At 44.9% G+C, this 27,383-nt stretch overlaps 1 protein-coding gene across 4 annotated transcripts; it reads right to left on the bottom strand.

Annotated features, from left to right (window-relative positions):
• Positions 1 to 249: 249 nt before the first annotated feature.
• Positions 250 to 25,470, bottom strand: enpp2 (ectonucleotide pyrophosphatase/phosphodiesterase 2). Of its 4 annotated transcripts, none has more exons than XM_053679584.1 (26): positions 25,183 to 25,470; positions 25,025 to 25,117; positions 23,731 to 23,824; positions 21,447 to 21,608; positions 20,826 to 20,951; positions 19,537 to 19,597; positions 18,850 to 18,947; positions 18,646 to 18,725; positions 18,201 to 18,320; positions 17,015 to 17,070; positions 15,920 to 15,985; positions 15,546 to 15,618; positions 15,168 to 15,276; positions 13,859 to 13,984; positions 13,663 to 13,694; positions 13,431 to 13,558; positions 11,889 to 11,973; positions 11,721 to 11,808; positions 11,336 to 11,505; positions 10,574 to 10,709; positions 10,184 to 10,323; positions 7,056 to 7,191; positions 5,549 to 5,626; positions 2,164 to 2,296; positions 1,239 to 1,392; positions 250 to 772 (listed from the first exon to the last, which is right to left on the bottom strand). In XM_053679584.1, the coding sequence occupies exons 2-26, from the start codon at positions 25,040 to 25,042 to the stop codon at positions 602 to 604; spliced, it is 2,640 nt and encodes an 879-aa protein (XP_053535559.1). In that variant the 5' UTR covers positions 25,043 to 25,117; positions 25,183 to 25,470; the 3' UTR covers positions 250 to 601. The 4 variants fall into 4 exon arrangements, with proteins under 4 accessions (XP_053535559.1, XP_053535553.1, XP_053535556.1 ...); XM_053679578.1 differs by having other exon boundaries at positions 25,025 to 25,138; positions 25,219 to 25,469; XM_053679581.1 differs by having other exon boundaries at positions 25,025 to 25,138; positions 25,325 to 25,466.
• Between the last annotated feature and the right edge of the window lie 1,913 nt (positions 25,471 to 27,383).

Here is a 27,383-nt window from a genome sequence, read left to right as displayed (position 1 = left end):
TGCCTTGTGCCACATATCCCCTGGGATAGGCTCCAGGCTGGATGGAAAATGGATGGATATCCTTTTGTGTTTCATTTCAAATACATCTTCAATGAGATGGGACAATTCCATTTTTTAAAAAACTGATAGCAGTTTTAATCTTGGTCAGAACAGCTCCCTCCTGTGGCTGGGATGATACAATGAGGTTTGTCTAAATTGCCTACATGACCACTAGGTGCTGGTGTTTTCCACAAAAGATGAGGATCAGGATACAAGTACAAAAGTCTTTAATGTCACGGAATTTCATTTAAGGCATAAACAAATCACAAAAGTGGTACGTGTCGAGAGACGATATTACATTAGAGCATCCAGTACAAGCTTTCTCACCCACATGCTCGCTATCATCACACTCACCAAAAGACATTCACTCACAGAGCTGGAATTTTATTTTATTTATTTTTTTTAAAAAGCGACATTTTCACATCATCATTACAAAATGTCGAAAGGGGGCTTGTATAGAAATATACACCTAACCGTCTGATGTGACGGGGCAGGACAGGTCTGGGGTCAGGGTGTGGGATTTGATAGAGGAGGAATACATTAGTGCAGGGAAGGCAGTGGTTCAGATCTCGCTCTCATACGTGTGCAGGTATGTCTTTAGCGAGAGAATCTCTGTGTAGCTTTGGCTGGTGCGCCGGTAGAAGTCGAGCCCTGTTAGAATCTCAACATCTCGGACTCGTGCCGTATGCGTCTTCATCAGCTCCTCCACCCACTTGGATTCATCCTCCGAACTCTGCCGGAGAAACAAAAAAACGTTCGCTTGAAACTCGTGCAAGCTCAAGGGATCGTCCAGCTTCGATGATGATAAGCGATAGGCCAGTCAGCTGGGTCACGTTCAAATAATTAACACGATAATAATTATGACATCATAGCATCCCGTACAACGGTCATTTCATAGTGTTCCTAATAACAAGTGCAAGTTGACCTCCAATTTCAACCTGACACTCTTATTAAATGGAAGATTCATTTTCGTTTTCATTTCCTGTGTTGTGACTCGGCCAAAATTGGCAGCTCCTGGCAAAACTGAACTGTATGAGAATAAACATAGGTAGAGGTGGTAAGTAACTAGCAAAAGGGGGGTATTGGTATTGATACAGTATTGGGGTATTTGTATTGGTAGAGTTTTGGTAGAGGGGGAGAGTAACTAGCAAAGAGAAGGAAGTGTACAGAAGTGAACAGAAGGGACTGGTCCGTCTTACGTTGCAGCTCTCATCGTTGTCCGCTCTATGAGGCAGGACGAAGGCGAACACGCTCAGGGGACCGGCGCACGAGTCCACGGTCTGCGTGTAGTCCAGGCAGCTGGTCGCCACAATGAAGAAATGAGTAGGGATGGGTATGGCGTTGCTCGCGTACCTACAAACAGCCACACAGGAATTCAAACTCACTTTCTCAATATCCCTTACTTCCACTCCCACGTGTTCGTTCACACATACGTGCCACCGGGAAACTCTAAAAGCATGGAAAGAGCTTTTATGGCTCTATTCCCATTAATACTAGACACAGTGGGGATTTTTTCCCCCGTATTGGCCAGTTTATGCCACTTAACATCCAAATAAATGACAAGGACGTCCGTGGACTTTACCCGGGGTGCTCGATTAAGATATTTTTGGGTTTTGTTAGCATTTGTTGGATTTATTTTGGTTTAGAAAAAAAAAAAAAAAAACAGAATAGAATAATCTAATAATAATAATAATCTGATCGATATTGGCAATAATTCATCCAATGCATTCAGAGTGATAGTGCTGATTTACCCAAATACTGACCCAAAATTTTGGTGGTATAAAATCAGATAACTATCACATTATTAATCTGGATTAGCACCCTGTCCAGGGTGTACCCCGCATTGTGCCCTGGGATAGGCTCCAGGTTTCCCCGTGACCCTGAAAAGGATTAAGCGGTATAGAAGGTGGATGGATTATTAATCTGCATGTAAACGGAATGTCTTCGGACTGACACGACGAGCTTAGCCGGGCTGGTTTTCTAGTTTGTATATGTTTCAGGGCCTTAAAACAGGGTAGCAAACAGTTCCTTAACAGTATACGCTAAGCAAAAAAGTCCGAAGGTTATTGGATTTAAAAACCTCCGCCGCAATGCGAACGTTCATAACGTTCACGATTCTCTTACTGTTTCGTCTTCTCTTCGGTGTCCCGAAGGCCGTCAAAGTCATAGTCGAAGACGGGCCCGACAACCACGTTAAGGCCATTCCTCTCGCTGGCATACTTCTTTATCAGAGTCTTCTGGAAATACGCCCACACGCCTAGAGGGACCGACGGACAAACAGAGAGACGGAGGCGTATTTAGACGTACGTGCAGTCGAAGTAAAACTGTAATCGGTCAATCATTTCACATGTCAAGAGGAGAGGTAAGATGGCATTCCACGGAGAGTTAAAATAAGAGCGAGAGAGAGATCGAGAGAGAGAGAGAGACTGCTCCGCAGGTGGCAGCGCTTCAAAGGGAACTTCAGTGCTCAATGTTCCAGCCCAGCTAATAGAAAGCAGACAAAACTCCATCTGTGCAGCCTTTTATACACTGTGTCCTTCTCCAACACTGAAAATATGGTGTTGAGTGTTTGCACGAGGAATCCGTTTGATCGCCCGGATAGACGTTGAATTGTACAGTGTCGATTGTTTCCCCGATTTACCCCGAGTAACAATCTGAGATATCTAGGACAGGTTAAAAACGCAGGGAAGTGCTTTACTGGTGTTTTCAACCAAACGAGTGGGTATAAGCTGAGTATTTGACACGATGTTGTTTTAGCTGATGCGTATCTCTCTGTTGGCATCCATGTGTGCGGAGTGTGTGTGGGTGTGTGATTCATTTGCTCTAGTGGACAAGATGTGTGTGAGCACTAGATCTGAAAACAGAGGCACCACTCATACAAGGGGTCGTTTCTAAGTTGAGCTCATACCATAACCCACACACACACACACAGCTTGTTCTTTAAAGACCCCATCCCCCCCCCAACACCACCACCCACCCCACCTGGAAAATTCGGTGAAGGCCGTTTCACCTTAGAACAACGACTGACTAGGTGGAAGGGACAATATGAGCTGATCGTTTGAACCAGACTTCGTTGAGGGAAATCAATGCTGTGTGACGCGCTTCCTCATTTACCGAGCACACACTAAATTCTCTGAGCAGCTAACCATGCTCTGGCCAGCACGGCATGTGCTTTCACATCCAGCTCGAACGGCTGTTTGGACGTCTTGATGTTTTCCCGCGTCTATTCTCGTTTACTCTAGTGCTTAGCGTTGAAAGTATCTGAAAGTGCTGCTATAATAACCTCCACTCTTCTGGGAAGGATTCATGCTACATTTCGGTGCGTGGCTGTGTGGATCTGTCCATTCAGGCTCAAGAACACTAGTGGAGTCGGGCACTGGGGTTCGGCGAGGACGCCTGGGGTTCAGTTCATCCCAAAAGTGTTCAGTGGTTGAGGTTGAGGTTCAGGACACTCGAGTCGTTCCACACCAACCTTGGTAAACCGTGTGATCGTGGACCTCGCTTTGTGCACTGTCATGCTGGAACATGTTTGGGCGCTTTAGGTCGAGTAAGGGTACAGCATACAACGTTTTAGACAATTGTGTGCTTGGAACTTTGTAGATTAGGGAAGGCCCACAAATGGGTGTGATAGTCAGGTGTCCAAATACATTTCGCCATCCTTGGACTATTCAATCGGTAGTCCATTATGAATTACGAGTGAACTATACTGTGTCTAAACGGTATAAGGTCTGCACTTATATAGCAGAACTCTAGCAATTCTATACAGCACTTTACACTGGGTCTTATTCACCCATTCACACGCACCGATGGTAGCAGAGGCGAGGCGCTAGCTTGCCATCGGGAGCAACTTGGGGTTCAGTGTTTTGCCCAAGGACACTTCAGCATGTGGAGTCACGTATACCCTACGATTAGTGGACAACCCGCTCTACCGTCCGAGCCACAGCCGCCCCAGATATACTTTACGAGCAAACAGAAGTCGCAGGTCATTTCGCTGCTTTATTTGAATTACGTGTTGAATATGAAGAGTGATTGTGAGGGTTAATAAGGAGTTCAGTCACACAGTTTTAGATTACACTCACGGTCCATAGCTGTGGACGGAGTACAAGCAGACGATCAGGAAATGACAAACTAGTGGAGCATAGAGAGTGATCCTGCATTCCAGAAAGTCATTATATATATATATATATATATATATATATATATATATATATATATATATAGATATATACTATGGCCAATAGTGCTAATGGTAACTCAGTTCAAATCCCAGAGCACTACTGAGCTGCCACAATTGAGCAAGGCCCTTAACCCTCAATTGCTCGGTTGTATAAATGAGATAAATGTAAGTTGCTCTGGATAAGAGCGTCTGCAAAATGCCACAAATGTAAATGGGATGCAGGGATGCAGTAATGCGATAGTATTTTCCAGAACATCTGTTCTGAAGTTGTTCATTTGATGGTAAATGGTCTGCGCTTATACAGCACACTCACACACCAATGGTAGCAGGGCTGCCATGCAAGGAGCAACATGGAGCATCGGGAGCAACTTGGGGTTCAGTGTCCTGCCCATGGACACTTCGGTATGTGGAGTCACGTGGGCCGGGAATCGAACCTCCGACGCTCTACCACCTCAGCCACAGCCTTAAATTTAATTAAAACCCCTACTTTTTACTTCATTTATTCATATAAACCATATACTTAGAACGAAGTAAGTATTCATTTACTACAGATAGACCTCTAATATCTATATAATACCTATAGTAAAAGGTGTGTAGTTAGGACAGTGAGGAATAGTCTGGAGCAACTGTCAGGAAGCGTGGAAGCAGAAAAGGATAGAAATTCACGAGTAAAAACCATCAGTTTCCAGACAGAATGGAGTGACAAATAGCTGGACTCGCATTAACCAATGGGTTACCACGTCCCTGCAGCTCATCCATCAGCTGTACACAACTCGATCGTTTGAAAAAAAAAAATTCTGTTGAAATACTAATTACATCTTTCACGACTAGTACTAGATGTTCTTGTTTTTATGCCATGAAATGAAAAGAAAAAAAAAAAAGATAAATATGCTACTTTTACTCATAATACCAAATCAAACTTTATATTACATGACCATGGAAGCATTTTGTAGACAAAACGTCTGTTACATACATTACAAAAGATACGAGCATGGTCTTACGGGGCTGCGGAGTTGTTGTTTTGCCAGTTTTTTGTTTTTTTTTGGGCGCCTTTCCTGCCTTTCGGTTGTTTAGTAGCTGTGTATTTAATAAAAGACTGCCTGCGCTTGAATATCCACCACCTCAGATTGATTGCATAAAAAAGCCCAAGTAGAACAAAGGCCAAGGAGTAACCAAGCCAAGCAACTGAAACAAGTCTGGGAAAACAGTTCCAACGCACCTTCTGAATTCTTTCAATAGTTAAAAAGAAAGAAAGAAAAAAAGAGCATGAAAACGCCTCTGCTTTTTTCTCTCTCCATCATATCAAACTAGGCGTGCGAGTGGAATACTTACGTTTGAATGCTGGGTATATCGGCACTGTGTTGGTGATCAACAGGGCCTCGTATCTTGCATCGTTACTGGAGGCCAACTCTGCCAATAATGACACAAGGACCAAACATGAGCGGACGGAAATCATTTCATCGCGTACGCACGGTCAGTAGGTCTCGCACCAACACATAGTTAACTGGCTCGCAGCAGTGACGTCGCTTATGCGATCAAATCCGAGTCGACCAGCGTTTTTGAAAGAACGTTTTATTGGGTGTTCGAACGATATTTTTTTTTCCCGAAGTAAAATGGCGAACATCCAAAATATGCAGAAACACTAGAAAACGAGACTTCACCCGACAGAGACGACCAGCCCTCGTTAAGTGGGGTTTATTATATATGGGGTTGGCCATAGCAGAATTCTTTAACGGCATTTTACAACAGACGACGTGGAAGTTTCGTTCCTTTTTAAATCAAGTAGCTTATAATGAGTGAAACTATTCTATTAACCAAGTAGGTAGTTTTAACATTTAATATTGTTTTAATTTCACGTATTCTACATATGCTTGGCGGTTCAGGCCCTGGGTTACTGATCAGAAGGTCGGGGGTTCAAGCCTCAGCACTGCCAAGCTGCCACTGTTCGGCCCTTGAGCAACGCCCTTAACACTCTCTGCTCCAGGGGGCGCTGTATCATGGCCGACCCTGCGCTCTGACCCCAACTTCCTAACATGCTGGGGTATGCGAAGAAAAGAATTTCACTGTGCTGTAATGTCATTAATAACAACTCATTATTTTTCTTTGAAATAGATGAACATAACATATGAAACTATGCACTGTAGTGTTGATCGTCGAGGCTTGGGTCTTGCCGTGTTGGTTTGACCGAGCTGGTCAGTTGAAGCTGCTGGTCTTTTTCAAGTCGATGCACCACAGTTGCTTTATAAAATCGTTTCTAGCTCAACAGCTAGCTACACTGGTTCGAGTGGCATATAGTCAGATAGAATGAGTCTTAGGTTTTTCAAAAAGGATCGGAGTATTGTTTGTACTATTGTTCTTAACATTTTGGTTTTCGGTAAGAATTAGGCCTATTGTATTTCTAAGTATTTATCTCGTATTGTGTATCATAATACTGTTTGGTGTCGACTTTGGCATCTCGAGTTGCCAAAGAAATGAAACATAATGAGTCTTTGTTAGTCACATATACAATATAGCACAGTGAAATTGTTTTCTTCGGATACCCCAGCATGTCAGGAGGTTGGGGTCAGAGCGCAGGGTCAGCCATGATACAGCACCCCTGGAGCAGAGAAGGTTAAGGGCCTTGCTCAAGAGCCCAACAGTGGCAGCTTGGCAGTGCTGGGGCTTGAACCCCCAACCTTCCTTCTGATCAGTAACCCAGAGCCTTAACTGCTGAGGCAACATGACCCAACATGTTTGTAACACTTATTTGAAAATACCCAACATATCGTATCTTCATATCAGTTACTAACAGCAACGAGTGGAGTTACTGATTGAGGTTGTACGGTGTGGTGTGACTCACGAGGCGGGTAGAGAAATGCGTAGGAGAGCTGTTTGTCTGCTCGATAGCTGGTGCAGGACCGGCTGGAGGCCGGAGGCACTCTGGCATCAGGTCTCACACACGTATTCAGAGCCTCAGGCAGAACGCTAACATCAACCTGAAATATGCACACCATAGGGCTTGCTGTAAAATGTGTTCGTTTGACAGTCATCACATTTCAAAATATTCTGATCAATACAGAGTGCAAAAGTTGTGGAACTGGCTGTAAAAAATAAATAAATAAAAAAATAAAAAAAATAAAAAGATCCTGGACTAAAGTTCTAAAAAATATCTCTCCCTCTTCTTGTCCATGATTTAACTACTGGTACGTGGATGAAGATTCAGTTCAATTCAATTAAATTCAATTTTTTTTATTTATTTATCTAGCGTGCGTAACCGTAAACATTTCCACGAAGCGCTTTTACAGAAATCTGCACGTAGATTTCGGTTTCGATTCCCAATGAGAGACCCAGAGGCAGCAGTGGCAAGAACGTAAGAAACGAACCTTGAGAGGAAAAAGATTTTTAAAAGGAAAGTCAATCAAAACTTCCCACAATTGGATGACAATACAGTTACAGAGTAGTAAGTATATTGAAAGGATGTTCAGTATGAGCAACACATTCTGTATTGATTACAGCAGCAGTTTTTTAGGCATTCAGTCCCCTCTGAAAGTATTGGAACGGCAATTTCTGTCGTTTTCGCAATACATCCAAGGCATTCGGGTTTGAGATCAAAAGATGAATATTGAGACGACCGAGGATCATAATTGCAGCTTTGATTTCCTCATATTTACATCTAGATGTGTTAAACACCTTAGAAAATGGCACCTTTTGTTTGAGCCCACCCATTTGATTTGATTTTTAAGTGATCAAAAATATTGGAACGTGTGCCCGATTGGTGTTTCTTGCTGCCCAGGTGTGCCCTGTTAAATCGACTGTTTAAAGAATTAATAGCTCTGAATGTCTACTTTTGGTTTGAGCCCTAGGTTTTGCCTCGGAAGACTGCATTCGTTAAAAAGGATAAACCAACATGAAGATGAGAGAGCTGTCGATGGGAGAAAAGCCAGCCATTTTGAAGCTTAGAAAAGAGGGGAGATCTATCAGAGCCTTTGTATAAGCATTGGGTATAGCCAGTACAACAATTTGGAATGTCCTGAGAAAGAAAGAAACCACTGGTGTACTAACAACCAGACATTAAACAGGTCGGCCAAGGAAAAGAACAGCAGTTGATGACGGAAACGTTGAGAGAGCTGTGGGAAAAAACCCTAAAACAACAGTCAGTGACATCACTGACAGTCTCCACAGGAGAGGGTTGAAGGTATCACAATCCACCGTTCGAAGAAGACTTCGAGAGCAGAAATATACAGTAGAGGCCATACCACATGATGCAAAGCACTCATGAGCAGTAAGAATCAGAAGGCCAGATTGAAATGTGCAAAGAAATAGAGAATCCACAAAAGTTGAACCTCTACCAGAGTGATGGAAAGGCCAAAATGTGGATCTGTTCATGATCCAAAACATAGAAGCTCATCAGTCAAGCACGGTGGATGTAGCGTCATGGCTTGGGCTTGCATGGCTGCTTCTGGAACGGGCTCGCTAATCTTTATTGATGACGTAACTCATGATGATAGCAGTCTACAGAAACAATCTTCCAATTTACAGAGAAATTCATCCAATCTACAACAACAACAACAAAATAAAGGACTTCATCAGGGGGAGGTTTTAGACTGGCCAAGTCAAACCAGACCCAAACCCAACTGAGCAGCATTTCACCTCCTGAAGAAGTGACTGAAGGTTAGAAACACCTCCAAAACAAACAATAACAGACAGAAGTTGCAGTAAAGAAGCCTGGAAAAGCATCACAAAAGAAAAATGCAACAGTTTGGTGATGTCAGTGCTCACCAGCTTGATGCAGCTATTAATTACTGGACAAGCAACCGAACTTTAAGTGTTATTCACTTGAAGTCATTCCGGGCAGCAGTAATCTAATTATTGACCTTATTCTGAATAAGACGTATAATATTGTGATTAAGGTGTTTACATGAGTTGCTTTTAGAATACTCCTTTCATGTTCACGTTTTACATGTTATAGAACGTAGATCGATTAACGGCACACGTCGTTACGTCCCCGCGCGACGCCGTCCGACGTCCCTCCGGAATTTCACGTATCGACATACAGTTGGTCTTCGTTATGGGACCGTGTACAGTTTTGAGTGTTTTTATTTTTAATTTTACGAACGCTTCGAGTGCGGTTAATTATTCGTCGTGCTGTACGTGCTAATAGACGACCGCTTGAAGCCGTGGGCTGCGTCCCAAACCGCGTACTTACCTACTGTATAGTAGCTGAAATACATGCATCTCTCCTACTATATAGCAGGTAAGTACGCGGTTTGGGACGCAGCCGTGCTCTCTTGTTTGCCGTCAAACGGTCGAGCGCTGCCGTGTGTGAACGCGTCACGTTAACAGTGTGATCAAGGTGTGTACATGTCTGTAACGCACGTCGATGACGCGACTAAAACGGGAATACTCCACACGTCTTAATTCCATCTGTGTTTACTTCGAGTGTGACTTTAATCAGATTAAGGTCATCAATAATCTCTGTTCACATGCTAGCTTCTTAATCAGAGTGTCGTTCATATCGGATTATTGTCGTCCGTGTAAACGCACTGAATGCTTGTAACGATTACAAAAGCGGATAAGACTATGTGTAGATCAAGAATCCTCTCAGCTCCATAAATCAGATTGAGCAACCCAAAAAAGTCTTGAACGATATTAATAGAGTTAATGTTAACCTCATGGCTCGCAGCGTGGTTATGATCATTTCCTCGGGCTAATCTACCGTACGACCGAGATCAAAGTCGATATTTGTCTGTAGGCAAAATTAGTCCACAATTAACAGTACTCGTGGGACTTAGCGTTAGCGTTGCGGTTTACAAACCGACCCGTGTGCCTCTTCAGTGCTGAAATATTTGACATCACTTGCTAGCACCAGTGCTATTAGCTCAAACATCCAACAAAGTATAAACACATTAACGCCACGCCGCGTATATTCGCTTGTTGTTCGAAATAACACGGCAATTACGCCCACGGTACTTTTGTTTAAAAACGCACCTGTTTAGAGACCGTGTAGGAGGTCCATAGAGGCATGGCGAGTGCTTCGCTATATCCGCTGATGTAGTCAGTGTGGTGCAAGATGCCGTACTTGGTGTGGAACATGACGGCCGGCCGACCGTAAGGAAGATTCTTGCTGTCTGCAAAATGTCACAGAGAAATATCCATGGAAAAGCTCATCGTTGCTAATGTGATTCGAGTACAAGTCGAATCGAACACGTTTATTTTAAATACGTAGGGTAGGATACACGAAAATACTGAAAGAAAAAAAAAAAACTACACAGACTGCAACCATTTTAAGAATCTCTGGTCACACGAAACACTGGTCGTAGTTCTAGCTTTTTGCGTTATGACACAAATCGGTTCGACACACAGGCGGGCGGGCATTACCGTCGGTGACTTGTCTCAGTCGTTGATTGAGTTCCTCCACTTTGTTCTGTAAGAGACAGAGCCACAGTGACTCCAGGTTATAGGCTCTTACCAGGGCCACTTTCAAAGCCCTCTGCCCCCTACCTTTTGAACGCAACTGCAAAAGATTAAAGGTGAAAATCTCTAGCAAGACGGTGTAAACAAGAGCACTGTTTGGAGGAAGAAAACATTATTCCGCTCGTTTCTTTTAACCCCTGTGTTCTATTCACTATTAACTTGGCAATGCCGCCTTCGTTCCAGCTCTTAATAAAAACTGCAAAGTCGATTTTAACCCCCCCCTCCACCCCGATCCAGCTTCTCCGTCTCCTTTACGCCCGATATAGATCATACCGATGGCGACTTACCCCGATCGTCTCGGTAATATAATAAGTTTACGTCCATTACAATTACAATGCACGTTTGGTTTTGAGTAAAACAGAACACAAGGGTTAACTGATCATTTTACCTGGCAGGTCTGCAGTGTAAACATCTTGTAGAAATACAGGAAAAGGCCAAAATAAAGCAGAGAAAATATATGCAATGGTTTACCAGTTGCTTTCTATGTCGCTAACAAATATAACAATCCAAAACAGAGACTAATTACATAATAATGAGGCAACTTGAAAGTGCGTTTTAGGGCCATGTTGATGCTGGGAATACTTTAAGGCCGGACTCGGATGGGACCTCGGAGTTCTAGCCAGTGGGTAGTCTATGATGGTGCCCTGAATATGCTTTGTTACTGACCTTCTCATCACAGGTGCAGCCCAGGTCATCGGTTATGGCGTTGACTGGCCCAGATGGGGTCGGTTTGGACACCTCTTCAGGCATGCTAGGTTTGTGGACAGGATTTCTCAGCAGGTGGTTCAGGCTGCCATGGGTCCCATTGTTGGGGACTGGCTTCAAGCCAAGGAGGTCTAAAAACGATAGGTGTGTGAGAGAGAGTTCTCAAAACACGTCACTATTGTTTCTACAGAACATCTGAGATACGTCATCGAATAAGTAATCCCATCGACTCAAAACACAAAACAGTCTGTCTTAGCTTCGAGCAGCCTACGACTTCGGGTTGAGTCTGCTGAGGCACGCAGTTCGCCTCGAAGACAACACGAAGATGAAATAACAGCCGTCGTACCGCACATGACGTTGTACAGCTCGATATTCTCAAATGGCGGTATCTTGGTCTTGTATTTAAACATTGGTCCATATCCAAAGAAAATGGTCTAAAAAGAGAGGATCAAGCGGGTGAGAAAGGCAGCACAGCTCAGTGTTCAAATCCAGTCGAGGGACCGTGTGTGCGTACCTGCATGCTGTTGATCTTGTTATCGTATCCGTGGTCACCTGAGAAACCGCACTTGCCCGGATGCCTTTTCCCTTCAGGGGGCTTCCTGTGGAAGACAAAGTTAACTGCTTCGTTACACCTTGCGACAGTCCTTGAAACGTTGTTCCACCGTGGGTCACGCTGACACGTTACTTAAAATACGCCAGACACGTAGAATCCCCGTGAACCTGAAGCTACTGTCCAGACGAAACAAAGCTGCTGATAATGACTCGCATTAAACGTTACAGCAAAGACCGTGGTCCCCTTAGTGTAAATCAGACCAGAGCTGGCTGCTTTAACACACACACACACACACACACACACACAAGTATTCTGCCTTCACCTTATTTCATTCAAGCATGATGATTTAAAACCCTCCTTCATGCTGCAGCCTCCAACAGCGGAGAAACTGTCCTGGGAAGAAACCGTTGCTTCACAGCTCTGGTGCCACGGATTAGACAGATCTGTATCTCAACTGGTCGGCGTGAAAGAAGCCTTTCAGCTGGGCACCAATGCGTGCCAAGGCAAACAGCATAGGGAGACCCCGCCACAAGTCTTCATCTCCATCTTCTTTATGGAATGTTTACAGAGGATGCCTCTAGTCGCTGGGAATGACCTCACGGGTTTGCTTTAGGGATCGTTGGCTTTCCAGTGTGGGCTGGCAATGAATGTTTTGTGGGTTTCAAAGGTTGAGGGTTGAACAGCAGAACTAAAAGCTAATGAGACAAACTTCCAGAGCACTGGTAACCGGGCAAACCGGAGCTGGATGAAATTGGAACGGAGAAAGCGAAAACCAACTACAAACCAATCGCTGGATTTTTAAATTTTTTTTTAAAATTTCATTAAAATGACAATAGCTGACAATAAATGAAACAAAATCTGAAGTCCATGTTGATCATGTTGGCATCGTTTTACAGGTAGTGAAAAATTCGACACCGCCACGGGGTAACATTCTGTCAGAAGATTTGTTGTTTATTTTTTTTTTTTTTTTAAATTTCAGCCAAAAAAAAAAAAAAAAAAAAGAATTACGTAAGCGAACTAACACTCTTAGCACTTTTGCTGCTCAATTACAATGCCTTTCATCCATTTGTGGTTTTCAATTTGATTATTATTATTTTTTATTTAAAAGAAAAAGAAGCTCAAATTAAATAACGCTTGCCAGGCGTCTTAGCTGAGCATCCTATTTTACCTTCAAATCCAGTTAAAATGACATTGTGCCAAGTCTTTCACTGGCTCGGTGGGGCAGTGGTTCAGACATTGGACTTCTGACCAGAAGGTGGTTCCAAGCTACCACTTCTGGGCCCTTGAGCAAGGCCCTTAACATATATATATATATATATACATTTATACATGTATATATGTAAGACGCTCTGTATAAGGGCGTCTGCCAAATGCCATAAATATAAATGTAATCATTAACAGATACGTATTAACCCAGCAGAACTATACGTCCACATCACATTCCTGTTACAGTTATACCCATCGACCCGTCTCAATTTCACTGTTATCGGTGTATTTATTTACCTTGCGACATGCCATTTTCTTTCCACCAGGAGGTGAATCTCTTCAATGCGGCGATTGTTGGCATAGTGGAGGCGCTTGGGAAGATGCTGCTTCAGGTACGGCTTGAAGTGCTGGTCTGGCTTTTTACACTACAACAGGAGTCAGACCCAGCAGAGTTACAAAGCCTGGTTTACACTTAGGAAAAAAAACAAAAAGAGAGAGGGTGTGTACAGATATGAGCACGTGTACTCACTGTAAGGTTTGCCACTACTGCTTTTGCGTCATCTGGAAATAAAGAAAATCAACTTGTTGATAGGTTTCAACGCCGGACCGTCTTATAGAAAGAAAATAAAGGATCCAGAAGATCATCGGTTGATCGACGTTCCGAATGGCGTGTACACCGACTGTACCGCGTTGCCGGACTAAGAAAGTCCTCTCGGCTTACTTACATTTCGAGTTGTTGCGATATCGGGCTCGGATTCTCCCAAGAGAGCCGGGGATCAGGGTGATCTCATCGACGTTGGACATGTAAGAGCTGAGGAACTCTGTCCGGTCACAGTGAGCGTCCTCCATCCCTGAGACAGAACACATCCATTTTCCATATCGCTTATATTACACAGGGCTGCGGGGAGTCTGGAGCCTATCCCAGGGAGCTCGGGAGAGGTGGGGGATACCCTGGACGGGGTGCCAACCCATCGCACACACACACACCTATTCATACACTACGGACAATATGGAAATGTCAATCAGCCTACAATGCACGTCTTTGGACTGGGGAAATCAGTTCTAGACACTCAAAGCAAAGGGGGGGGGGTTAGGCGATCTCCTCAACCACCACTAGTGTGCAGCATCCACCTGGATGATGCGACGGCGGCCATAGTGCGCCAGAACACCCACCACACACCAGCTATTACTGGAGACAAGAGAGCGATGTAGCCAATTCAGAGATGGGGATTATTCGTGGGAAATGGTAGATAAGTTCCAACAGGAGGAAACCGGAGCACCCGGAAGAAACCCCCTAGGCACGGGAAGAGCATACAACCTCCCTTACATACTTTTAGTTCTTACCAAATGCATTTTTTTTTTTTTGCAGGAAAAGAAAGGATGACAAAGGGAACAATCGTCTTTGTCCATAATCACGTTTACCAGATGAATCACGGAAACGGGCTATATATAATATTATCCCGGACAGAGATGGGATCTAGGGGGTGTGTCGCGTTGTATCACACCCTCCGCGGCTGTACGATCGTACAGTGCTGGGCTCGTTAGTTAGCCCACTGTGTCGCTTCGTACCGTCCTGTGTGTTTTTCTTATGACCAGTGGTGGTGCTGTTGCACTCAGTTACACAAAATAATCCCTTGGTTTTTCATTTAAAAAAAACCAAACATTTGCTATCCACAAGTATGACATCAAAAATTCTAACTTATACTGATTTTGTTTTAATTTGGGGGCTTAGCTCTACTAGCTCATTGATACAAGCTATACATTTTGTTATGATAAAGTATTGAAGGCTAATGATGGCTGGTCTGTTTTTTTTTTTAATTTTTTTTTAAAATTAGCTATCTAAATGCTTGTAGTCTTTTCCATCCTTAATTGGCATCAAACTCATCGTTAACATAGTCTTCTTCTTTTTCTACATAATTTATATGGAAAATTCGATAATGAATGTAAAAAGTCTAATAACTCGATTGGAATTTGCAACAGCCACGAATATAATATAACAATAAATAACATTATCACAGGAGTGATTAGAGGTACCATGATCTCCGACCATAATGATATTGACACATCGATGGAGTTTCATCTGTTTCAGGCCATCCATCAGCTGCCCGGCCACCTTATCAACCTCCCTCAGTGGGTTGCTCATCTGGAAATACAGACGGACAGCTCACATAAACTGTACACAGAAACATGGTAAAATAATAATAATAATAATAATAATACTTTTTTTTTTAAAAAGCTCATCATGTCTCAAGAATTCCAACAAACCCGGTCTACGCAGACTAGTTAATCAAGAGCGTAAATGTATCGAGACTCTATGAAAAAAAGCCGAGCATAGCAGAAACGCTCGCTGTTTGTCCCGGTGGTTCCGACGCGGGGGTTAAAGGGGTACGTCTTCTCGCTAGCTGCGCTCACCTCGGGGCTCTTGGGTCCGAGTTTGTGGCCGTAGGCGTCCGTTTGCTCAGAGTGCATGGCGTAAACGTAGGGCCTGTGAACACATAACGATTCGCCCTGTCAGCGTTCAGTCCATACCAGAAGGTAAACAGCCTGGAGAAGAGCGCAAACATTTCCAAATACGGACAACTCGGAGAGAAAAACAAAAAACAAAACATCGACGTGAGCTGTTGCAGTGGCGAAATGCTTGTAGGTTTCTGTAATGGTAATTTCGACGCGGTTAGGGATGTTTCTCTGGTCAGAACAGCGACAAACTCGTGTCTCGTGCTGGACTCCTGCAGCTGAATAGGCAAAGTGCTTGTAGTCGGTTAAGGCGTTCATACTGTAGCACTGACCTCTCGGCGTCCGGGAGGTGAAGCCACTGGAGCATGGTCAACACTCTCCTTTCCAGTGGAATCCCCCTGAAAATACACACACACACACACACTCATATATATATTTACATCCATGTGAAGAATATTAATAGTAAGATATTAATCCACTGATATTTCCAACACACACTCAGCTAAAATGAAGCACTTGTTCCACTTTCATCACTGGACTCGGAAGCTTCTTACTGCCACAGTATGATCATTTATTAGTATATTAAAAACGACACTCCTGGCATGCGCATACGCTCGGTTCAGGTTACACGGACGGAACAGGCTCCGAAATGGAGATTTTCTGTGTTTTGGATACTTGCATTCGGCTTGGATTCTTCAACCTACTGAACCCCTTCACACATGAACGTATATACTGTAAGGGAGAATCGCACGACGGATACCGCTAACGGTCCTGTATTACACGAGGAGTCCTTTTACTGGTTGTTTACGACATCATAGCATCCGTCCGAGCCGAGTTTAGTTGACGCAAAGCGACGCGGGACGTTACGGACGATCGCTCGAGTCTCGGCTTTCTCGTTCCCGAGGTCTCCCGAGGACGTTCGGGTGCTTGATATGACAGCACGTGATATTCAGATCTACCCGGAAACTCAACACGCATCTCGAAGCAGGATTGAATTCAATTCCAGCCAGATCTCATGCCACAGGAAGAAGGCTTAGAATAGCGCACGGGCCTCAAAGTAAAGAACGTAGAAGAAATGTTCGCACTAATTGCTACCAAAACACTAGACGGGTCTCTTTTCTCGCTCGGGCATAAACCCAAGCTGGCCGTGTTTATTGCGCGATGAAATACGACTCGGGTTTAACAGGCGTCTGTGTGTGTGTCCGAACGAGGAGGAGGACGCTGTTTTGCAGACATGTGAGGGGGAGGGGTTTGTTTGGCATGTTGTTTTGAAAATTGTTTTGCGGTTAAAGCTTTTTTTTCGTTTGCGTCGTTTGAAACTCGCAAAAGGGGAACACCGGCGATGGACATATCCGCAGGGTGCGCATACGTCCGGGATTGGGATAAAGTTACGGAGGGGATAAAAGAAAGAGCCCGTTCAAACTTACACAGGCCAGAAGAACGTGCCAGCCTTCACTCCCTGCTCCACAGCGGTTATCCAGATCTGGAGGAAACAAAAAGGGAATCCAAGGGGTTTGAATTTCGAGCTTTTTAAAAGAACAAATACACAAATCTAGATTACTCTAGATTACCCAGAAGACATTTTAGGTTTGGGACCGAAGAAGTGTTGAAATCAATAAGAACATCATACCTGCACCATTGAGCTATTTTCAATAGCTACCTACCAGCCTGCTTGCTGAGTGCTACTTACAAATTAAAGACGGGGAATGAAAGGTGCTCTGAGCTTCACCGTAGATATACAATTAACCTACAATAAAGAGCCTTTTAAATCTCACAGGGTGACGGTAATGGAAACCACCCACCGCTGCTGCTGAAAACAATACGTCCCATTTTATTCAAGCCGCAAAACAGGCCGAAGGAAACGTCGCTACTAAAGCTGAGTGACGCTAATGAGGACCAGAGCTGGACTTGGCTGCAGAGCGTAGAACCCGACAGACTCCATGTGTTACACATTTATAGCTGGCGTCCCGTCGCGCTATTGCGCTTAAACAAAAAGGGAAAAATCCCGGATCAGACCCAAACGTCGAGCTAATGCCGTCCAGATACAGGCTTTCCGTCTTCGGAGGGGTAAATACGCAGGGCAGGCATTCATAGGGCTGATGGATACGAGTGCTGTGTTAACGCAGGGAAGTTCGAAAATGCTGGGGTAGAACCTTTTGACCACGTTTAATGCATTTAAACGTCAAGACGCTCAAAGTAGCTAGCTGGCTTGTAGCTTTTGAGACACAACGCGGGAAAATCCTGACCGGTTCATCCAGATTATCAAAATAACAACCTTCTGGAACAATCCGCCTCTAGACGTCTAGTAAGAGGGTCTACTGAACTGTATTTTACCGTACCGTATCCGTCAATGGTCGACACACGTGCGGTCGGAACAGAGCTCACAAAAAGAGCTCCGTCTACGAACGCCCCCATGTAGGGTCACATTCACAGTCCACAGGACGTCCGGCGGATATTCGGGACGCTTCGGGGACTTTCGCTGAAACGCTGGCGTCCTCGGAACGTCCGGCGGCGACCGTTATAAACCGAATGCGGACCTAATTGTAGTGTGATTTTATGAGATAAACAAACAAATAAATCAATAACCCATTTCGTATTAGAGTATGGACTCACGGGCTGTCCTCCCCACCAGCGATGGTTAAGCTTCTCTTTCCCTCGCAGGGTGAAGACCGCATCGAAGGACGGGTCATACATGGAATTACCCACGATGCCGTGCGACTCGGGGTAAAGGCCCTGCAACAAAGAAAAACACACTGACCTCGCCGTACCAGTAAAATCAGAGAACGTGGTATTCCTACACCGTTATGAGACGATCCTATCAACGTGAACAGCGTGACATTTACAGCGTTACGTGATTCTCACAACGCCAATTCAACACGTCCTTCCAGCTAGGCACGAGACGGAACATTACTTACTTAATGACAGTCGACACGGCACGTTAAGGCCCACAGCCTGTATCGGGATGCGTCTTGTATCACGGCTGTATCGTCTCGTGCCTACTTTCCGAGACTAAACAAAAACTAAAAACAAAGCAGGAACGATGAGGTCTGATGCATACCGTTGCAATTGTATATAAATTCGGGTAGGTTTTGGTGGGGTAGATGGGTCTCATGTACGGTGCATGTGTGCCACATGTTCCTACGAGTAAAGGGGAGAAAAAAGAAAAAAAAAAAAAGACACCTTCAAAACTAGCCAATCAACACTGGGTCATACGTTACAGTGTATATATACGTGCCATTATACAACAGAGGATTAGTCTTACTCAGTTTTTCTATGTTGGGGATCACCGTGTTGCCCTTTTTCATGTAAGAGGCTCTAAAGCCGTCGACAGAGAGCATGATGAGCGGCGGGCGAACAAACCTGGGGAAAAGAAAAAAAAAAAACAGAAAACAAAACCCCATGGGAGATATTTGAACAGGTTTTTTTTTTCCCACCACAGTAAAAAAGAATATGGTTCAAATACGGCATGCGTTTTAATTAACATGGCAGTGGTGGCTCCAGTGGTAAGACTTTGGACGTCGCACCACCAAGCCTTAGCCGAGCAAGGGCCGGAACCATCGACTGCTCAGTTGTATAAATGAGGTATATGTAAGTCGCTCTGGATAACGGCGTTTTCCAAATGCGCTAATGGGAAAGGGTTCGTTGCAGCTAGTCGAGCTCCTGTCTTATTGCCGGAGAAGTCCTCACACCATCTTGAATCCACACGGTCAAAGGAGCTCGTTTGCAGGCGTTGCGGTCAAACAGATCATGCCGTTAGCGCTCTACAGATATGTAAACGAGGCTGGGGTGGTGCGCCGGTGTGAAGCCGACCCACCACAGGATCTACTGTTGTAAAGAGAAATCAGTAGTAGTGGCCTTGACGTTATTCAGTGTCAACATTTCTTGGGTCAAGTGTCACAACCTAGATCGATAAAAGTCGACGAGCGGAGGTGCGAAGCCGTTAACTCACCCGGCAGGACACTCGTGGCTTTTTATCTCCTCGCATTCTTCTTCCAACCATGGAGTATCACCTAGAATAGAGGTGGATACTGTCATCTGCTGGGGGAGTCGTTAAGTAAACACTTACATCTTCCTAATAATATATCAATTAAAAAAAACTAAAGATTTTTTTATAAAAATCGAAATCCAGATGTTTTTGCTCAGTCGGTTCTCGTCAACTAGGTCAAAACGGGAGCTCGATTACACAGCCGCGTGCTGATTTAAATCTATTTGAATATCCCGGCGCCAAGTCGTTATACGTGTCTGCTTGGTCACGGCATAAATCCGACCTACGACGTGAGAGGACCCGGTTAAACAAATGAGACCGAAATATTATACTTGGACCTTTGTTTATTGAGGAAATATGATCAGATATTACATATTAGCAAAAAAAAAAAAAAAAAAGTTTGCTAAAGATCACGTAGACAAGCCTGTTGGGAAAATGTTTTCTGGGCGGATGAGACCACACTAGTTGAAATGAGAAGCGATTATGTTTGGAGAAAGGAAAAAGAACTTTATCCCGTCGGTGAAACATGCTGGTGGTAGTATCACAGTTCGGGCCTGTTTTGGTGCACCATTGAAGGAACAATGAATTCTTGAATACTCCGGCGAATTCGAAAGGACGTGTGAATAAACTGAATCTGAAGAGGAAGTGGGTCATGCGGTAAGACGACGACGACGACGACCCCGAGCACACAAGTCGATCGAGCAAAGAACGCTTAAAGAAACACGAAGGTGATGTTTTGGAACGGCCGAGTCAACGTCCCGTCCCCGGAGCAAGCGGGTTCGCGTGAGGAAACCCACCAACGTCCCGGAGTCGAAGCCGTTCTGTACTGAGGAACGGGCCGAAAACACCTCCACACCGGAAGCAAACGTCCGTACACCCATGCCGCTCGCAGATACGCAACACCGGGTCGTTTTCCTCAATAAAGTCAACAAAAGGCCACGTATGACGCCCTGATTGTCTCACCGGGTTCGCGTTTGTGTGCAAATCTGACGATGTTTTCATGCGGGAATCTAGAGCGCTCAATCCGACAACCGACGGCGGTGCTGCGTTCAGAAACCACGTGAGCTCCGGTCTCTGTAAGCGCAACTACAATGCGGACGAACTCACCGCTTGAAGTGGATATTACGTCGAAGGCCTAGAGTGAAAGCGGGCTTTGTGAAGAACTTAGTCTATAACCGATGACGTAAAAACCAACTAGGACGTGTAATACACATTACGCATGGTCTACTCGATCTAGGGTGCGACGTTCCTACCTTTGCAGAGTGTCCTGTAGTTCGTACAGCAGTCTCCTTTGGCCAGGCAGTCATCCGAGCAGTGGCAGGCGTGCTGCTCGTTTCGCGGTTCTCCGCATCGCTCCTTACTGCACTCAAAGCCTCCCTCTGATAGACACAGAATCATTCCCAACACCCGTGCTTATTGGGCGGCCGCCATGTCTAATTACCACGGTAAATAAAACCCCGGCTAGATTTCGTGCGGAAGACGAAATCGAGTCCGCAAACACACGCTTCATTCTCAGGAGAAAGACAGCCCGTCTGTTACGTTCCAGGCGTCTGGACACGGACTCCGTTTCCATCCGGACGTGTTTTTTTTTTTTTTTTTTTGCTTCTAATTTTGTTAGAATTCGGATTTCCAAATATTAAGGAAAAAAAAAAAAGAGGAGAAAATACAATTCAGATCGTTGTGTTTCAATCGACTACTGTTGAATGATCGCGATGCGTCTCGCCACGTCAGCGTTTATCTCATCTCCGTCGTCTCGGGGCAACGTTCTAGCCGAGGTTTCTTGTAGTCCTCAGATTTAAAAAAACAAACAAAAACAAACCCCCACGGATGAACGCTGCGCTCTCGAACTTAACAGAGGAACGTCGGGAACGCACCTGTCTTTAAGCAGTGCTCCTCAAAGTCCGAGCAGCAGCTGTTGTAGGTCTTGCAAAGGTTGTCGCAGCGGCAGCTCGGCGCCTGGACCTCCTGCAGCTCAAAGCAGCGGTTCCTGCACGATCCCGAGGTGCTGTCGTATGCGGTGTTGGTGTTGGCCTGGTCTGAGACGTGAAAGAGAAGGTTAAAGAGGCGCTAACATCGGCTTCACGAGTTCGCGAGTTGATATATCTCCACCGGAGAGCTGAGTGAGAAACGTGGCGGCGCAGTGGTTGAACGCTCTGGGTGAATGATCAGAAGGTCAGGGGTTCAAACCCCAGCACTGTTGGGGCCCTTGAGCAAGGCCCTTAACCCTCAACTGCTCAGTTATATAAATGAGATATAAATGTAAGTCGCTCTGGATAACGGCGTCTGCGAAAATCCCGTAAACGTAACGTATTTTTGCCAGGAGAGTCTTTCTCGGTCTCTCGAGGAAGCCCCTTAACGAACCCCTATCCGTCATTTCGACTTCACTTTTGTATAACGTTTAAAAAAAAACAAAACAAACATCTAACATGCGACGACGTCAAGAACAGAAACAGGTTCCTAGAAGAGATCAATCGTGCGAATCGCGATGGGAAGTCGGTGAAAAAAATATCAAGCGCCATAGCAACACTCACACGCTCTCACACACACAGCAGAATTCGAATATCATTTTTTTTTTTTTCGTTTTAAACTAGAGGTCATGGAATTTGGGGTAAATCTGGCTGGCGCTCACTCTTGCACATCTCAATATTGACATAAGGCCAACGGAGGAACGGCGGAGGGGTGTTGTTCATTTGAATGTTCGTTGGGGGTTAGAGCTGGCACATACACACACACACACACACACGGTGCATGCAAATGCGCACTCTACACTGATGAGGACGGAAAAGTAACACATTACCAGATCAAGTATTGCGAAGGAGCTGAAACATCTGCTCTGTCCGGCTGCACGGGCTGAGCGTTTCACCGTCATACGCAACGAACCAAATCAAAAACTGTCTGCCAGACACATGTATCCAATTTTGCAACCTCCCTCCCCCCCTCCCCTACTTTTTTTTTTTTTTTAATGGTCAAAATGTAGGAACAAGAACGTCTTTTTTTCGTCCCCCCTCCACATCTCCTCCACTTAGCTCAAACATACAAACATTATTATTTTATTTATTTATTTATTTATTTTTGCAGAAACACCTTTTTCCACATGGTGCGTGGATGGAACGGTCCCGAGCTCCAAAACGCAGCATCCTTCCAAGACACGCTCTTTGGAAACTGGGAATCAGAGTCCGTATTGTTCCCGCTTTCGGTGGCGCGAACGAACGTAAACACGGTCGAACGTCCCCCCGACTCCGCCTTTTTTTTTTTTTTTTTTAACCGAACGGAGAGTCTAGTACTTTTTGCCGCTCCGCTTGACGCTACAAAAACGCAGCCGCCTGGACAGGAAGACTGCATTGTAAACAGGAGATCCTGGGTTCAAATCCCAGCAGGACTCTTTGCTCGGTGGTTAAAGGTCCGGAGTTCAAGCCCCAAGCTGTTGGGGCCCTTGAGCGAGGCCCTTAACCCGCATCTGCTCAGCTGTATGCCATGTAAGAGCGTCTCCTACGATGCGTAAATGTAACGAGGCATTTCAAGCTTGTAATAACGTTTCCTTCCACAGACGTCGTGAGTCGCTTACAACAATTACGACGCCGTGTGAATCTTCCCCAGCAGCATGGATGTGAATATGTACGACCCGAACGTAAAAAGAAACGGCGGTAGACCTCGTTCACAGCGAGAGTGAGGACGCTCTGTAAACCCGTAGAAACCGTCTGAGCTCCATTCCCGCATTTCTGCCGGTGTTTTCGATCCTTTTCTAACGCGAGATACCTCACAGGAAGGAGCTGATTGGGGTTTTCTTGGAACCAGATGTTTCATGAATATTTTTTCCTCAATAGCAAAACAATTAATAGAGTTTCTATATATATATATATATATATATATTTAAAAAATGCCTTCAAGTATCACAATATGATTTTCTCTGACCTCTAGTCATTATAAAGTGAGGTTTCTTAGTGCTTCATATGCAATAACCTTTTGTCACTGTATACGCAGTCCATGCGAGTGTCATAGCTTGGGGAATTCAAGACGAGGGTTATTTACGCGACAGAACCCCACTCGGAAGATATACTTTACGGAATGACGAACGAATGAATGAATTAAAGCACGAGTTCCGATCCTTTTAGAAGTCAGGCCGCGGCGGTAAAAAGAAGTAAACAGAAAGGGGCTCACATCGCTGACGGGGCGCGTCTGGTTTTCCCGAGCGTTGGATGACGAACGCCGGGCAGATTCTCGATCCACACAGGAGAGAGACAGCACAGAGCACCTAGAAGACATTTAGAACCAGTGAAACGTGGGTTCCGGACATATTTTCTCATTCCAGTGGCGGACAAGTGCACGTATTGTTTTGTTGTAAACTGAGTCAGAGATACAGGTCCGGTATATAACACCGACGTTTAGTTCATACATAACCTAACCACAGACTACTACAGTACATACAAAGGAATAGAATTCAAGTTACACACAACTGTAAACAACATTAAAATCAGAAAAGCTCAAAGAAACTTTCCACTACAAACACCATCACAAGCCATGAACTATTTATAACCGTTACTGGTACTTAATGGTGTCCACTAGACAGATCATGCCACTAATAGAAGGCAACGGATTACCAGTAGAGACCCACAGGGGACATTACAGCTTCCAGTAAAACCACTGCAAATTTCTATTGCTTTATTTTTCCCCCAGCAGGGACATAAACTCCATAGCAAATCAGATATAGACAGACAGATAGATAGATAATCAGACAGACAGACAGACAGACAGATAGACAGATAAGAGATCGATAGATAGGACCCATAGATGGATAGATAGACAGACAGATAGACAGATAAATAAACAGACAGACAGACAGATAGACAGATAGATAGACAGAAAGACAGACAGATAAATAAACAGACAGACAGACAGACAGATAAATAAACAGACAGACAGATAGATAGATAGACAGACAGACAAATAAACAGACAGACAGATAGATAGACAGAGAGAGACAGATAAATAAACAGACAGACAGATAAATAAACTGACAGACAGACAGACAGATAAATAAACTGACAGACAGATAGACAGATAGATAGACAGACAGACAGATAAATAAACCGACAGACAGACAAATAAACAGACAGACAGACAGACAGACAGATAAATAAACCGACAGACAGGCAGATAGACAGACAGATAGACAGATAGATAGACAGACAGACAGATAAATAAACCGACAGACAGACAGATAGACAGACAGACAGACAGATAAATAAACCGACAGACAGACAGATAGACAGATAGATAGATAGATAGACAGACAGACACCAGAACACGCAAGTGCTCATAAGTATAAGAAAGCGTTAAAAAAATATCTAACATGCTGAAGAGAGAGAAAATAAATAAAGACCCCTCTGACCGTCTCTACTGCAAACATGAGCATGAAATAAATGCACAGTGATGAACCCGGATCTTCCCGTACCAGTTTGAGTGACTGCATGCTGCCCAGTGCGCAGATCCCGCTGCTCGTGCGACGTCCCAGTGCAGATCTCCGCTCCGCTCTGTCCCGCTCCGTCTCACACCGTCTCACTCTGTCCCGCTCCGTCTCACACTGTCTCACACCGTCTCACTCTGTCTCACTCTGTCCCGCTCCGTCTCACACCGTCTCACTCTGTCTCACACTCTCACTCTGTCCCGCTCTGTCCCACTCCGTCTCACTCTGTCTCACACTCTCACTCTGTCCCGCTCTGTCTCACTCTGTCCCACTCCGTCTCACTCTGTCTCACACTCTCACTCTGTCCCGCTCCGTCTCACACTGTCTCACACTGTCCCACTCTGTCCCGCTCCGCTCTGCCCCACACTGCGCCGTGTCTCACTCTGTCCCACTCCACTCCGCTCTGCCCCACACAGCCCCGCTCTGCCCCACACAGCCCCACTCTGCCCTACTCTGCCCCACACAGCCCCACTCTGCCCTACTCTGCCCCACACAGCCCCACTCTGCCCCACACGCCTCTCTACTGCACACCTACAGTCCTACGCCGGACCTCCACCGCTGCAGCACGCAGCCTACCGACTGCTTTCACCGCGCAGGAAGGAAATCCGATTGGAACGAGGCCTGAATCTAGCCAATAGGGACGCGGAAAAAAGTAACGCACGCGCTGCGTCACAGCAAAGGGGTGGAGCAGAGTGCATAAATGAGATCAAATAAAAAATAACGTGTAGAGACATGTTTCATAGAAAATGAAACCCTTTAAATGAATTGGGATGCTAATCCTGCAGGAATGTTACATCCGGTTTCCCCCGGAATAACTGTGACATCCCTTCTAAACAGAACAGTTGAATTATTTACTTAATTATTAAACTCTCTGTAGCTTCTTTTCTGTTTATTCAGAATTTTCTTTACTTGTTTGTTACACTGTATAATTTTTCACCTTTGAATCCAAAATAGGAAAGAAAAAAAAAACCCCACCTCTTTTTCTACGACAGCATTATTACTGTTCAATATGTCACATCTTGTAAGTAGGGTCTGTCCATCCATCCATCTTCTATACCGCTTATCCTTCAGGATCGAGGAGAACCTGGAGCCTATGCCAGGGAGCATTGGGTACAAGGCGGGGTACACCCTGGACGGGGTGCCAGTCCATCGCAGGGTACAAACACACCCATTCATACACTACGGACACTTTAGACACGCCAATCAGCCTACCGTGCATGTCTTTGGACTGGGGGAGGAAACCGGAGTACCCGGAGGAAACCTGGAGAACATGCAGACTCCACGCACGCACACAGGGCAACGGCGGGAATCAAACCCCCGACCCTGGAGACGTAAGGCAAACCACTAAGCCACTGCACACCCTGTAGATAGGATGTCACACCACATTATAGTTCTGGGTTTCCTCCCTGAATCCAAAGATATGCGCTGTAGGCTGATTGGCATTTCTAAATGGTGAGAATGTATGCGCGCTTGTACCCTGAGATGCGTTCGCACCCTGTCCAGGATGTTCCCTGCGACAGGCTCCAGGCTCTGACCGAATAATCGAATGAATGATGACCCATTGTGTTTCATTCTCACAAATCATCCGGACAACATACTTATGATTAAAATATATTGATTGCATCATTGCTGATAGAAGCAGGTCCATCTTGTGCGAACGATGCAGTCCGATAATCAGGACATCGGTGTACATTACAATCTAATATTTTGTCTTAGTAAACATTAAACATCAATTCATAAATACAACGCTGTTTTTGGATGCCGCATATAAACTCGGATAGATAAATAAATAAATAAATAAATAAATAAATAAATAAAACGACCCTTTTTCAGGAGACGGATGATTTTAAAGATCCAAATAGGCTTTGCAGATCTTTATCGGAAAAGGGTTTAAATGACATTCTCCCACGCTTGTTCGATGAACCGTAAACAATCATCGCGCATGCACCTGTGGGACAGTCCTTAAGACGCGAACAGTTCACAGGCCGGAGGCGATAATTAAAGGTCATGGTTACAGTTACTTCAGACACTAAAGAGACCTTTCTACCGACTGTGAAAAACACCAGAAGAAAGACGTCTAGGGTTCCTGCTCACCTGCGTGAACATGCCATAGAGCAATAAACTGCAATGTCTGTAACGTAAGACGCCTGAGACGGTGCTACAGGGAGACAGGAAGGACAACTGATCGTCCTTGAAGAGGGAAATTACATGTCAGCGTGTGTCCCCACGCACTCGAGAGATCGAGTGGTGGAACATCTCACAGCGAGAACTGACCAGTCCATGAGGATGAGATGCTCTGTAGTACTTAAAGCAGATATCGACCCCCCGCTTCGTTCAGGGACTCGTT

This window comes from Ictalurus punctatus, chromosome 1 (genome assembly GCF_001660625.3).
Source record: "Ictalurus punctatus breed USDA103 chromosome 1, Coco_2.0, whole genome shotgun sequence".
NCBI lineage: Eukaryota > Metazoa > Chordata > Actinopteri > Siluriformes > Ictaluridae > Ictalurus > Ictalurus punctatus.
The sequence above is the reverse complement of the archived record's forward strand: the minus strand, read 5'-3'. Positions and strand labels throughout refer to the sequence as shown.